Source organism: Thermothielavioides terrestris, chromosome 6, assembly GCF_000226115.1.
Source record: "Thermothielavioides terrestris NRRL 8126 chromosome 6, complete sequence".
Classification (NCBI taxonomy): Eukaryota; Fungi; Ascomycota; class Sordariomycetes; order Sordariales; family Chaetomiaceae; genus Thermothielavioides; species Thermothielavioides terrestris.
Genome location: NC_016462.1, coordinates 2,073,712 through 2,086,130, shown reverse-complemented (window position 1 = coordinate 2,086,130; position 12,419 = coordinate 2,073,712). Strand labels below are relative to the sequence as shown.

At 56.6% G+C, this 12,419-nt stretch overlaps 5 protein-coding genes across 5 annotated transcripts; 2 read left to right on the top strand and 3 right to left on the bottom strand.

Annotated features, from left to right (window-relative positions):
- Window positions 1–1,412: 1,412 nt before the first annotated feature.
- On the bottom strand, window positions 1,413–3,990 carry THITE_2156762 (uncharacterized protein; the record flags this gene model as incomplete). Its single annotated transcript, XM_003657852.1, has 3 exons — window positions 1,413–2,808; window positions 2,911–3,222; window positions 3,607–3,990. The coding sequence occupies 3 exons, from the start codon at window positions 3,988–3,990 to the stop codon at window positions 1,654–1,656; spliced, it is 1,851 nt and encodes a 616-aa protein (XP_003657900.1). The 3' UTR covers window positions 1,413–1,653.
- Window positions 3,991–4,547: 557 nt separating this feature from the next.
- Window positions 4,548–6,446, bottom strand: THITE_2124095 (uncharacterized protein). The gene is made up of 3 exons (XM_003657851.1): window positions 6,273–6,446; window positions 5,546–6,173; window positions 4,548–5,488 (listed from the first exon to the last, which is right to left on the bottom strand). Exons 2-3 carry the CDS (start codon window positions 5,744–5,746, stop codon window positions 4,694–4,696), a joined length of 996 nt encoding a protein of 331 aa, XP_003657899.1. The 5' UTR covers window positions 5,747–6,173; window positions 6,273–6,446; the 3' UTR covers window positions 4,548–4,693.
- A 1-nt stretch (window position 6,447) lies between these two features.
- THITE_2124093 (uncharacterized protein) lies at window positions 6,448–8,098 on the top strand. Its single transcript, XM_003657850.1, has one exon. It carries the CDS (start codon window positions 6,544–6,546, stop codon window positions 7,990–7,992), a length of 1,449 nt encoding a protein of 482 aa, XP_003657898.1. The 5' UTR covers window positions 6,448–6,543; the 3' UTR covers window positions 7,993–8,098.
- Window positions 8,099–9,822, bottom strand: THITE_2124091 (AAA family ATPase-like protein). The gene is made up of 2 exons (XM_003657849.1): window positions 9,468–9,822; window positions 8,099–9,391 (listed from the first exon to the last, which is right to left on the bottom strand). The coding sequence occupies exons 1-2, from the start codon at window positions 9,698–9,700 to the stop codon at window positions 8,206–8,208; spliced, it is 1,419 nt and encodes a 472-aa protein (XP_003657897.1). The 5' UTR covers window positions 9,701–9,822; the 3' UTR covers window positions 8,099–8,205.
- Window positions 9,823–11,298: 1,476 nt separating this feature from the next.
- On the top strand, window positions 11,299–12,011 carry THITE_2124089 (uncharacterized protein). The gene has a single exon (XM_003657848.1). The coding sequence runs from the start codon at window positions 11,663–11,665 to the stop codon at window positions 11,963–11,965; it is 303 nt and encodes a 100-aa protein (XP_003657896.1). The 5' UTR covers window positions 11,299–11,662; the 3' UTR covers window positions 11,966–12,011.
- Window positions 12,012–12,419: the final 408 nt, after the last annotated feature.

Sequence of the window (12,419 nt, the reverse complement as noted above, 5' to 3'; positions counted from 1 at the left end):
ATTGGTGCGGGTAAGGCAGACGCGGGGTTCCGTGGAGGAGCTCGCATGGCGGAACACGGGGTAAAAACAAGCGCTGGGGCCAGAAGCCGAAGTTGAAGTCCGCAGATCGAAAGTTAAATCAATTTCAGCTGCAAAACTGTCGATACTAACTAGTAGGTAGGTGAAAACACTGTCTGCCATGTGACAAAGATACTATGCCACTCCTTGGGCATATATTACACCTCGAAACACTATGTAGCTCTTGTTGGAACTCGGAACCTCAGACAAGTAATCACTTGAGTGGTAGACAACGCAGCGAGCCTGGCGAGGGCACAACTACAACGATTGTCCAAGCGGCAAGTAAGACTCTATTATGGTGCTTGGTGTCGGCACCGTGTGTACAATATTATCCCACGAATAGCCCGGGAGATGCGACTTCCGCTCCTCACACTATTCAACCCGTGCCTATTCGTGTTACTCAACGGGATGTCTCGGGATTGGCTGGCTGAGGATTCATCACGATGGCAGTGTCGAGTATTCAGGCGAACTTTGAAATCCACGCATCTTGCTAGACTTGTCAGTAGCACTACCTCGCATATTCCTTGATGTTTTCTGGAATGTACAGCACTGAATCCAGTGACGATCTTGCGTTGCCAGCTCATTCTCATCCACACAATGCATGGCAGAGGAATGGTGGCTCTCTCCGCTACCCCAGCTATCATCACCCATATTGTGTAGCCAAGGGGAACTGGAATACGATTAACCACCTACCAGCTTAGTAACCACGACTATAGCTGCTTGCGTTTCCCGCCATCTAACGGAACTCAGGACTTGGACAGGTGCTAGTTTTGCTAGTTTTCCCGGTAATCAAAAACACTTAGAGATAACCGCTTCAAAGACCCGAGGAGTAGCGGCCTTGTCTTGCTGCAATCCGAACCTGGCAGCAGTATCGAACCTGCTTGTAACTTGTCAAGGATGTCGAAGGACCGGGCTCCTGAACCTGGTCTTTCCTTGGACACCGGGTGTTACCGCGAGGTCTCAAATCGATGGTTGGTTTTTGAGCTGTTGTGTGAATTTTCCATGTCTCTTTCGAGCAGATTGTAAGGGAAGCTAACAGGACGCCTCACTCGACTTCTTCCCATGCATTTCCCCGAACACTTGCTGCTGACATGGATATGAGGCCTACCAAGTAGCCAGCTACTGGGACTTTCATTGACAAGGGCACAGGCTGATCGAGTGCGGAAATACAAGGGCGGCCCCAACTGACGCAGCAATCCTCATCGAGAGGGGAGAGGGCGAACCGCGAGGCAGACGCTGGAGCAACAGATGCCTTTTATGCTCCATGAGCTCTGGTGCTTTCCCTCCCAAAGGGTCCCATATACACCAGACTAACCCAATTCCATGCACTCCGCGAACGCCGTGGGCCTGGAATGCTGTCACATACGGTACCATTCTCCGTTATCCTTCCCCGTCCTTTCCAGTAACGAAGCAAGCTAAACCAGCCACCATCCTGGATGCACGACCGTATCCCATAGCGCCAAATGTCCCAATCTCCAGATCATGCATTGCAAATAACCACGAGACGCCACCCAATCCCTTAGGCAAATGCCCTCCCGAAGCAACTCAAAAGAAAGAGGAGTGGAAGGGCGGAGAGCCGAGGCAAACGACCCACCCCTACCAAGCATACCCACTATCGAAGTCCTCGTCCTCACCAGCCCAGTCGTCATCCGAGAGATCGTCGCCCTCGCTATCCAGGAAGTCATCCATGGTGAGCGCTGTCTCAACCAACTTCTGGTTGTCCAGCTGAAGGACCACCTTCTCGCACATGCCGTGGCGGAAGGGTACCGTTTTGGTCGCAGCAGGAGCACCTGCAGGCGACACAGAAGAGCTGTTTTCGCCAGACGAATTGTCTTCACCTTCCCGAATTGTCACCTGTCCCAGTTCCTGTTCCTGCTCCTCGTCCTCCTCGTCCACATCGGTATCCGGCTCGGCATAAAACGGCCTGCCCAGCCCGCTCCTCAGGTCACGGCCAACGCTACTGGCGCGGGACGAGGGATTCGAGAATTGCGCCGCAAGCCGGGCGCTCCGCCGTGATGGGCTCTCCACCGCGGTGGCGCGGACCGTCTTGCGCGACTTCTTCTCCCTGGTCCCTCGTACCTCAGTAGCTGCTTGCTGTGCCGGACTTGACAGCGAGAAAAAGGGTTTGGGATCCTTCTTCTCACGGAGGAAGACCCGCTTCAGCTTGGTCCCCCACTTGTTGCGGAGCTGAGATCGCTCGTGGATGGGGATGCTTAACATGGCCTTCAACTCCAGCTGGCGGAGCTTGAGCAGCTTTGGAGCGCTGTCGATAAGCGACTGGATCAGGGTCTCGGCTGCCTCTGCCTCCCACTTCTTCATGTTCAGCAGGTGGAGAGCCTCCAGGCTCTGGGGCCACTCCGGAACCTGCTCGGCTGTGAGCAACTCGTCGTAGCTCGGGTCCGAGTCTTTGTAGAACTCGTGGTGCTTGTACGTTTTGAAATCCACGTAGAGGAGTTCCAGCCGCGGGCATGCCGTTGCAAGAACGGTGACGAACGAAAGGCTCAGAGACTGGTTGTGGCGGAGGATGAGGTGTCTGAGTTGGGACCCGCTCGAGAGGAGATAGGAGGCGAAGTCCTCGCTATTGACATCCCAACAATTGACCAGTTCCAGAGTTTGAAGAGACTTTGGGAGGAGCGGAAGCAGCCGATCATTGACGACAGTTGAGGACTCGATGGCGAGATGTTGCAAGGTCGGCACCGCGGTGATTGCGTCCGCCATGCTTTGAACGAAAGCCAGGTCTCGTGAAGCCAGCTCGTCGTCGCTGGCGCCTGCTTTCGCATAGAGCGAGGGAACTTGGTAGTTGACGAAAGAGAGTTTCTTCAGACTAAGGAAGGCCGGGGTCTGATGAAGAGCCTTAATGCCAGCAAGGTCGAGTTTCGGGCCCATCAGTCGCCGATTCCACTGCCATTCGGAAAGACGTGCATGCTCAACGGGCCCCGCATTCCCAGCCGGAACGGGCGTTCCGTTCAGCACCTCGAAGAGGGCAGCCGGGTAATGCCAACGAAGGCTGCCATCCAGGGATCGATACGGGGCTTCATCTTTCTGATGAAAGAACCGAATGCTCTTGAGCTGCGGAAGGTTCCTCACCAAAGCCTCAATGTCAAGTGGCTGGCCTCTGTATGTCTTCGAGGCGATTTCTTCCACGTCGACCCAGAGCTCCCGCACCTTGACTCGGTAGTTGAAGAGGGTGGTGGATGGGTCCTTGGATAACAGCGACACTAGGCCGTGCGCCATTGACCGGCTCAGCAGTGGAGGGCACTCGTACAAAGCGGTCAGCGCTGGCTCCGCAAAGGCGCGACAGACACCACTCGCAGCGGTGAGCCACCTGGCCTCCCGGAGTTCCGTGAGCGGCGCGGCGGCATATTGAAAAATCCGAAGCAGAATGAGGTAGGGTAAACGGGTCCAGTCCGGGATGACAGCTTCTTTAACGCCGGCCGTGTTGCTTTCCCGCGGTACCGGTGGCTCCTCCTCATCGACGCCGTCGGGTCGGCTTTTGGTTCCCCGACGTGCATTGGACTTTTTGGGCGTGGTTTTGGCTTTCTGCTCCACTTCGGAGCCGGGGGTCATGTAGGGATTGTCGTGCTCATCCCCGCTATCGCTATCTTCTCCATAAAACCCCGGCGATTGACGGCGCCGACAGGCCCGCTTCGGTTGGCGGCTGCTCGCAGCGACGCCCTCTGACCGGGAGCGCTTGTGCGACCGTCTTGAAGGGCCAGGAGGGGAAGGTTGGGGCACAGTGTTGTTGTTGTCTTGGACCGGATTGGCGCGGCCGATCAACGCCGAGCTCCTTGTGACCCGCCCGCCGTCTCTCGGCCTGGTAACACCCGGGAGGGCACCCCGAGCGCCGGGGGCTTGGCGCGGCCTCAGTGTGCGGGCTGTTGCTGCCGCAGCAGCGGGTACGGAACCCGTGGCATCCCCGCCACGAGTCCGCATGCCGATTGTGATGGGGACTTTGGTGAAATCACAACTGCATTACCGAAACTCCGGCCTGCTATGACTCGGTATGGAGACAATGAACAAGCGCAGAATGTGGCGAAAGAGCCGATTGTTGGTGTGCTATGTAAGGGAGGCGGATTTGGTTCGCTGTTGCAACAGCGGAAATTGAGAAGGGTGGCCAGTTCCATGCAACGGCAAGCGCTGCGAGAAAGCCGGATCTGGCCACTTGACAGCCCCACATCCTGAGGGAGGTTAGCCACAGTGCGCAAATGGACTTGCGGAAACTGTGCCCAAACACGTTACCACGTGTGTTGAAGGCCTCTGCAACATGCGGAAATATTCGACTGATATTAGCTCTGCGACCAGACAGTGATGTAGTGCCTTGACCGACGACTGACAAATTTGGCATGTATCCTCAAAGCTGCTGTATGCAGAGGCTGGGGATAACCTGGGACTCCAGTCACCATGTTCAGGCGCTCGAAAGACGGGGAACGGAGGACGTGCTCAAGGACAGTGAGTATGTAGGTTTCTGCTCGACACTCATTCCCAAGTCACGCGTTCATGATGCTCCTTACGCATTATACTGTAATCCCGAACGCCAAATGCACCGGCCATTTGATGAGATAGTGCCGGGAATCCCGTGCTACCTAAACCTCCCGTCCGTCTATCCCGCCCCTAGATTATCCCTCTCTCGTCGGCATCATTTGCTGGTTTGGCCATCGCCATCGCCCTTCCTCTTCACAGCACCCCTCAATGTTTGCCCCTGGCCAGCAAAATGCGGTTGCTTTGCACTTGTGGCCTCGCGCTCCTTGTCCTCGGCTGTCTTGACCGGCTTGATCTTGTACCCCAGGAAAAGCTTGTTTGGCGGTAAACGCAGCGGTGCGGGGCCATCGTTCCGCCGCCTAGGAAGCGCAACTTCCTTGGCGTCCCCTGACGTACCAGCCACGGTCGTTGCCGGCTTGGCCGTAGCCTTGCCGCCCTTCTTTGAGCTCAGCCGTTGGCCTTCCCCGAGGAAGTTGCCTGCTGACGCTGTGGTGGCGCCAGGGGCGATGGCGTCGTAGTTAATCGCTTGCGCCATGGTGCCCTGATTGTAGAGTAAGCCGCCGAGAGGCACGCCGGCGCCCGCGCCTCGCGCACTGCGCGGTGTGCTGGTGCCGCTGTCGCGTTGCACTCTCTCAGGCTCGACGTAGCCTACTGGCGGAGCAAACTCGACGCTGACATCGGTCTCGATCATGCTGACGCCCATCTTCTCTGTTTCGGGCTTCACATCCAGAACGGCCACATCATAGACTTCATCGTTGTACTCGAAATTGAAGACGTCGCCTTTGGTCAGGGCTGCAAAGTTGCGGAAGGCCTTCTCTAGAACGGCGCGCGGGTCGGTGATTTCCAGGAAGTTGACAGATTGTGGTTGCAATTTGACCAACTTCGCAAGCTCGAGGGAAGTGGTCTTGACTTGGATCATGTCGCCCACGTCCAGTTGGAGCGTTTGCATCATCTGCCGATGGTCAATACCTCCGGAGCCAAGATCAAAGGTGCGACGGTGCCGACGTACCCACTGCGGAATGTATGCTCTGCCCTCCTCCGCCACGAACTCCAACACGCCTGCATGTGTGTGTTTGCCCGTCGCCCCGTTGATCAGTTCCAGCATGATGGGCCACTGAACGTGCAGCCTCGACACCTTATCGAGGGCAGATGGCGGAAGGAAGATCTTGGATCCGTAGTTGAGCTCGGGGCGCTCGGCACCTGGCGCCATAATCAAAGGGTAGCAGCGGTAGTACTCATCGAAACGCTGCGCTCGGGGAGCTCGGAGGCTCCCACGGTAATCAGCGCCGACGGAACCCCACGGGTTGAACTATGCGTGCGACACATCAGCAAGGCGACTTTGGAGGGGTCGCATACAGGGGAAGCATGCAGGGACCGGTCCTCACCATCGTGCTTGCGGCGTGGGAGTCTGAGGGAGTGACTGTGGTCGCAGGTCAGAGTAAGTTGCGAGCAAAAGGCTCTGATGTGGTCGGGAGACAGATTTATGGGCCACGGTGTTTGTGGTGGTTGAGCTTTTTGAAGTTGAAAGAGCACTCTGCTGTAAGGCAGCAGGACGATGACACCAACGCGGGGTGCTACAGGGTACCCTAGGTACTGTACCAGGAACTTCTGTAATGTGCTCCGTACTGGACCTGGACCTTCCACTCATGTTAACAGGTAGTGGCGCTGTGGCGAGAGCACTGTGTGCGAGGGCAAGTCCGGTTGACCGCGAAATGCATTGCGATCATCTCACTCACTCTTGATCGTTTCGTTCCTTCCATTCCCTTTCCTGCTGCCAGGTACTCTATATGTCACTGCTGTGCTTTCTGCTGGAACGTTGCTGGTGTTCTCAAGGTCTCTGAGACCCACTGCAGCCACAGTCGGTGGGTCCCGGTCTATACTGACGTCAAACCTTGAAGCTTCTTTAAGGAGGTACGGTACTCCGTGCTCCGCGCGTAAACGGCCATCGAAGGCTCGTTCGTTCGTTGGCTTCGGCATGCGCATCACCTGTACAATTATCGCAACACCATGGCATCTAGATTCTCAGCTGCGCGTCCAAAACGGGCCGGAGAGGTCTTTGCGCGCGTGCATCACGGCGAAGACCGCGACGAGGATGGCCCCACGTCGAAGAAAGTGAAGTTCGATCTCCGCAACCCATCAGCACTAGCGCCAAGCGCGGGGGACGACGAGGACGAGAACGACGACGTCCTCCGCGCAGACGTCATTGGCAGATCCGGGCGGGCAACGAAGCGCGGCGCGGTGAACATTGAGGGCTACGATTCGGATTCCGAAAATGAGAACTTCAACGCCAGGGCCGAGGCGAGGGGCAAGAAGGGCCGAGAAGCTGAGGATGTCGACTTGGCCGAGGTGATGGACAATTACAACTCCAAGACCACCGTTGGCGGCGGCGCAGGCGGCGTTGAAGACGAAGAAGTGGACATGTTTGGGGACTTCGATGCCGGCGAAAACACACCTGCCGACAGCAGCAAGTCAGGAAAGAAGGACAAGGATGTCCGATTCCTCGAAGACAAGGATATTGAAGGACAAGAAAGCACCAGCAAGAGCCGCAGCGCGATACGGCTAGACGACAAGGAAGAGAGCGATGACGACGACGATGACGACGAAGAAGCCGTCGCCGCCGCCATCGCTGAAGAGGGCGTGGACGAGGAAGTCGGCTTGGGTGGCCTCAAGAAGCACGCGCCCAAGATCGACGCCTTCAATATGCGGGCGGAGCAGGAAGAAGGCGCGTTCGACGAGGCCGGCAACTACATCCGCAAGGCGATCGATGCCGACGCCGTGCACGACCGCTGGCTGGAGGGCATCAGCAAGAAGGAGATGAAAAAGGCCGCGGCAGCACACGAGAAGCGAGAAGCCGAGCTTCGCAGGCGGCAACGGGAAGATGACAGCATACTGACGGCCGATCTGCTGAAGTCGCTTATTCTCAGGCTGGAACCGGGCGAGACGGCGCTTGATGCGCTGGCGAGGCTTAGAAAGGGCCAGACAAAGCCCAAGCACAAAAATGTGCCCAAGTGGAAGCAAAAGAAGGCCAAGAACGGCAACAGCAGCGGGGATGCCATGGATATCGATGCGGAAAAGGAACCTGAAGATCCAAAACAGACAAAAATCAAGGAGGCTATCGATGCCATTGCCGACGCCGCAGACAAACTGATGCAGAGAGACTTCCCCAACATATACGATTTCGAACGGGAGCGCCTCATTAGGGAGTATCGCAACGAGACCGGCGAAGCCTGGGTTGAACCTCCTGAGCCGGATGAGGACGGGGAGGAGGGCGGAACAAGGGAGGGGAAAATGTGGGAGTTCCGCTGGACTGACGGACGCGACGGCGGCACGAAGCAAGGCCCGTTTGACGGGCCGACGATGAAGGCGTGGCAGGATGCCGGCTACTTTGGCGAGGGCGTCGAGTTCCGACGGGCTGGGGAGGAGGGCGGATGGACGAGGGTTGCGACTTTTGTGTAGAGCAAGAACACCGCCCCAGGTTGCATCATGATGGCTTTAGCAAGGACAAGGTGGCGCGGGTTCGCCAACCGCGAGTCTCTTGCCGCATCTATATGGAAGCAGAACTGCTTACTGTACATCGTGAAATCAAAGCCCACCCGACTCCCAGTCAGCCAACCGATTTTACCAAGCCCCCAAAACGCCCGCAACCGAAGATCACTTGCGCACTTGAGCTTAACTCGTGTCCATCTTCTCCCCCGCGGTCCCATCGGCACCGTTGACCGCGAAATCAACAGCGCCATCGTTGCCAATGAGGCGCTTCTCCGACTCCTCGACGAACTTGACGCTCCGCGCAGGGTCGTAGAAGAGCTTGAAGCTCCGCTGGACGTCTTCCACGCTGACCTGCTTGGCGCGGCGCTTGGCGCAGATGAGCTGCGACGTGGTGATGAGGTTGCTCGCGTAGCGGAGTCCCGCCTCTTGACCGATCTTGGTCAGGAGCGCAAGCGCGTCCGGCGTGAGATCGACCTCCTCCTCCTGAGCGCGGATGGACAGGATCTGTCGGAGCTCGTCCGGGGTGTAGGCGTGCGTGTTGATGATAACGGTGCGGTCGAGGAAATCGAGCGGAAGACCGTGCGGGCTCTTGTAGTCGGTGCCGCGGATGCGGGAATGGCCTCTGTTGCTCGCCATGATGACGATGGGGGCGAGGTCTGACTCCAGCGCCCGGTTGATGTAGGAGAAGCACTCAATGTCGAGCATGTGGACTTCGTCGATGAAGAGGACACCGGGGACGATCTCGGCCTTGCCTTCCTCCTTCCACTCCCCAACCTTGGTGTTGATCTGGTCGCGAATCTCGCTGCGGATCTCGCCTGTGTCGCCGGAGAATAACGCAAGGAAGCCTTGGGTCCGCGAGTTGATGACATCAATCTCGTGGAGAGAAACCGTGTGCACAACCTCCTTCCGCTTTTGCAGCTCGCCGTCAGGGCACTGCAGGAACTTGATGTCGACTCCCATGGCATCGTAGTCGCGCGACCGGGCGTACGAGCGGCCCAGCTTGGTGATCTTCCCAGAGGACTTGTCGATCGAGATGATATCGCCGGCCATCACGCGTTCCTTGGTCATGGCATCGATCATCTTGCTCCCCATGTCGTAGATGGCCTCCATGTCGGTCGTCTTGATAGTAAGCTTCCCTTGCTTCGCGCCGCCGGTAACGCTCCGGTCAATCTGGATCTCCACAACCTCGCCTTCCATGATCTCACTCTCCTCCTTGATCCTCACTCCAATCGATTTCCGAAAGGCTTGTGTAAGGGCTTCGGTTTTGGACATCTCGAGGGAAAAGATCTCGGACGCGGCGAGCGTGGTGAAAGGGACATCGGCGCCCAGAGATTGAGCCATGCCCATGGCAATCGCTGTCTTGCCGGTGCTTCGAATTGAGAGCAAAGTCAGCTTGTGCGCGCCCCACGCAAGAGCTGCCGACGAAGAGGAACGGGAAAGCTCACCTTGGAGGACCGGCGATCAGCACGGCGCGGCCAGCAATCTTGCCCTGCTTAATCATCTCGAGCACGACGGCAGCTGCCTTCCGCGCCTTCTCCTGTCCTACAAGCCCTTGTGACGCAGCCCTGGGCTCCAGCGTATCGGCATCGACGCCCAATCCGCGAATGTGCGAGTGCGCCGCGATGAGGTTGAGCCCGCGGAGCTCTCTGCTCTCTGACACGGTGACGACAGGCTGCATCGGAGTAGGTCAGCTTCCGCCTATCTCTGTACCATATTGTTGTCTCTCTGGAGGGTGCAAGGCCTTACAGCAGCCATCTTTGCGCATTGATTTGAGGCCGATCGTGTCCGAGGTTCGAGTTGAGCGCTGGCACACTTTTGCGCATTCAGCTCACGTTCCAGAAGTTAAACGATCATTCACAGATAGCCCGCTGTGGTGTTGCGATAACCCGATAACCCGATAACTCAGTTTAGCGTTGACGATAACTACCTGACCTTGCAACGCGCATGTGGCTGATATTTGTGGCCGTGCGTCCTGACACATGACGTCCTCAAGTCACGTGAACGCCCCTCAAAGTGAGGCGTATGTGTGGAGGGAGTGTATATTTGCTTATCAAGCTCAGCCACTAACATAGTGTAGCCAAAAAGACTTACCTGGACTAACTTGCAAGTTGGCAATGGCATACCTTAGATTCATTAACACTCAAAATCCAAAGGCTTCTGGCTCCCATTTTATCTTTTTTAGAACATTCCCTTCCAGTGTGTTGTTGGTAGTCTGCTTCTCCCCTCCTGACCTTGTCTCGGCTTGGTAAACTACCCCCCATGAATTGCTTCTTCTGAAAGCGGAACGCGCGTGTTGTCGCGGTGGACGTTAAAGAGGTCCCGCCAAGACTAATTTCGGCCAATTGTCGGCAATGTTTTTACAACGTTTTTACGCAACCCCGATCGCCAAGGCGTTTGCACTATCGCCAAGGCGTTTAAGCGGTTAGTTCGCCGGGGGTACGGGGGGCGGCGCTAGCCCCCCGCTAGTTAGGATTCGGGTTAAGGTTAGGATACGAGTTAAGGTTAGGGTGCGGGTTATCCTCCTTTTCTTTTTTTTCGATTTGGTTGAGGTTTCGTGAAGCTGTATAAAGTTGTTGCGACGAGTCTTTGCGATTGTTCGTTGTTGATGTTGCTCGAAGTCGTTGTGGCCCCGCTTACCCCGTGGCGATTGTAAATACTTGTAAGCGGCAGTCTCCGAAATTAGTCTTGGCGGGACCTCTTTAACGTCGACCGTTGTCGCGCAATTCTCTCTCTAAGCCAGTGTACTGTGCATTCTGCACTGTCCACGCAATGACTTACTGGAGCAGTTAACGACCTGAAGAACTACAGATACCATAATGGTATGCGCCACTTAGGTAGGTAAGGCACGGATTACGCTAACTTGTGAACTAAAGAACGGCGGCAGAAAGGCTTAAATTGATCAGTTGGTTGGTTGATGGTTGGTTGGTGGTTGTCCCAGCTCCTCAAGCCCAGTGCGAGAGCCCTAAAAGACACATGGTCCACTGCACCTTCCTCCGTTGTCAACCGCCCACGTCGCCTCGCAGCTTCATGCACGGCAGAAAAAAATGGCCAGCCAATACACACCTCAGCTCAGCTCCTAGCAACTAAGTCACAGTCCGATCTCCAGTTATCTCCCCAATTCTCTCGCGCTGCAGCCATGCCCAGCTCTTTTATCAATCTCATTCCAAATCTGAAGCCTGCCGATCATTTTTGGACCAAAGGCACGTTCTGATCTTCGGCAGCCACGACCCTGTGCAGATAACGTTACCCAAGTCACCTACTGTGGTATTCGCCCGCACCCGGCGGCCCAACCAGCCAGGCGCGGTGTGGGGTCGCCCCTTCAGTCTCTCACCGACACGACTTCAGCGGGAGCGCGGGGGCCAGAGCGCGAGCGCGGCAACAAGCATTCGAATGGGCATTTGTTGATGCAGTTGTGCCCTTTGAACCAGTCTTTGTGTCGTGTTTTCCTCTGAAATTTCATCCGTCACTGATACATCGGTTTGCCTCCTCACTTGGAGACTTGACTGCGCCTGCGGTGTGCTCCGCAGGTAGTTAGCGCATTCCGTCGTATTCATGGCACACCGGCCTTCCTGTGGCACGTTCGAAAGCCCTGTTCCAGATTGACAGCGCGTTTCTGTTCTGGCCTGCGGAACACTTCGCCATGTCGCACAGATCCGCCGACGCCTACCCCCGACGTTCCAGCGGCGATGACCGTCGTGGCTCAGACCCTCGAGATCGCCGCCACGACAGCTACTCGAAGCCAGGTTCTGATGCTTACAAGGACGAAAGACGCCGCCGGGACACGGATAACTCTGCAAGGGAGCGGCGTAACCCACCCGACTCGCCCCACAACCATCCTTCAGCAAATGCTGCCAAGCCCAACTCCCCAGCCATTCCCCCTCGACCTGAACATGGCAGCAGCAGCAGGACATGTATGTACTGCCTTTACTGCATCGCCCTTTGACCCCCTTTTCCCCTTGAAGTTTTAGCCCTACTGACGGCTCTTCTCTTTAGTGTCGGCGTCTCGGTCACCGACCGATGGTGGCGGCCTCGACGGGATCAGCGTACGCGAGAGATTCGTTATTCTATACAAAAAACATGATGTAGCGGTCACCGAGCTGGCCCGCCTCAAGGCCGAGCTGGATCCTCTCGAGAAAGTTGCAAAGCAGAGGCAAGCCGAGTACGAGAGGTCGAGAGTGAAGCATGCCGAATTCCCCTCGGTCCCTGAGATCCAGAACATGCATAGGCTCAGATATACCGAGCTAGTGCAGGCATTGACTGCCCAGATCAAAAAAGCCCAGGAGGAAGTAGACGGTACACTTGCAATGATTGCGCATACCGTTTTCGACCGGCTGGCGCAGGTTAGGGAACCCGACAACCAGGCAGCTGTCTCATCGACTTCTCCGCACCTCTGCGAA

Bases quoted from the DNA above. Each gene is read 5' to 3' on its own strand.
- THITE_2124095 (XM_003657851.1), bottom strand. From the start codon at position 5,746: ATGGCGCCAGGTGCCGAGCGCCCCGAGCTCAACTACGGATCCAAGATC. The intron at 5,489-5,545 runs GTACGTCGGCAC...GACCATCGGCAG, and splicing joins GAGCATACATTCCGCAGTGG to ATGATGCAAACGCTCCAACT.
- THITE_2124093 (XM_003657850.1), top strand. From the start codon at position 6,544: ATGGCATCTAGATTCTCAGCTGCGCGTCCAAAACGGGCCGGAGAGGTC.
- THITE_2124091 (XM_003657849.1), bottom strand. From the start codon at position 9,700: ATGCAGCCTGTCGTCACCGTGTCAGAGAGCAGAGAGCTCCGCGGGCTC. The intron at 9,392-9,467 runs GTGAGCTTTCCC...CTCAATTCGAAG, and splicing joins CTGATCGCCGGTCCTCCAAG to CACCGGCAAGACAGCGATTG.
- THITE_2124089 (XM_003657848.1), top strand. From the start codon at position 11,663: ATGTCGCACAGATCCGCCGACGCCTACCCCCGACGTTCCAGCGGCGAT.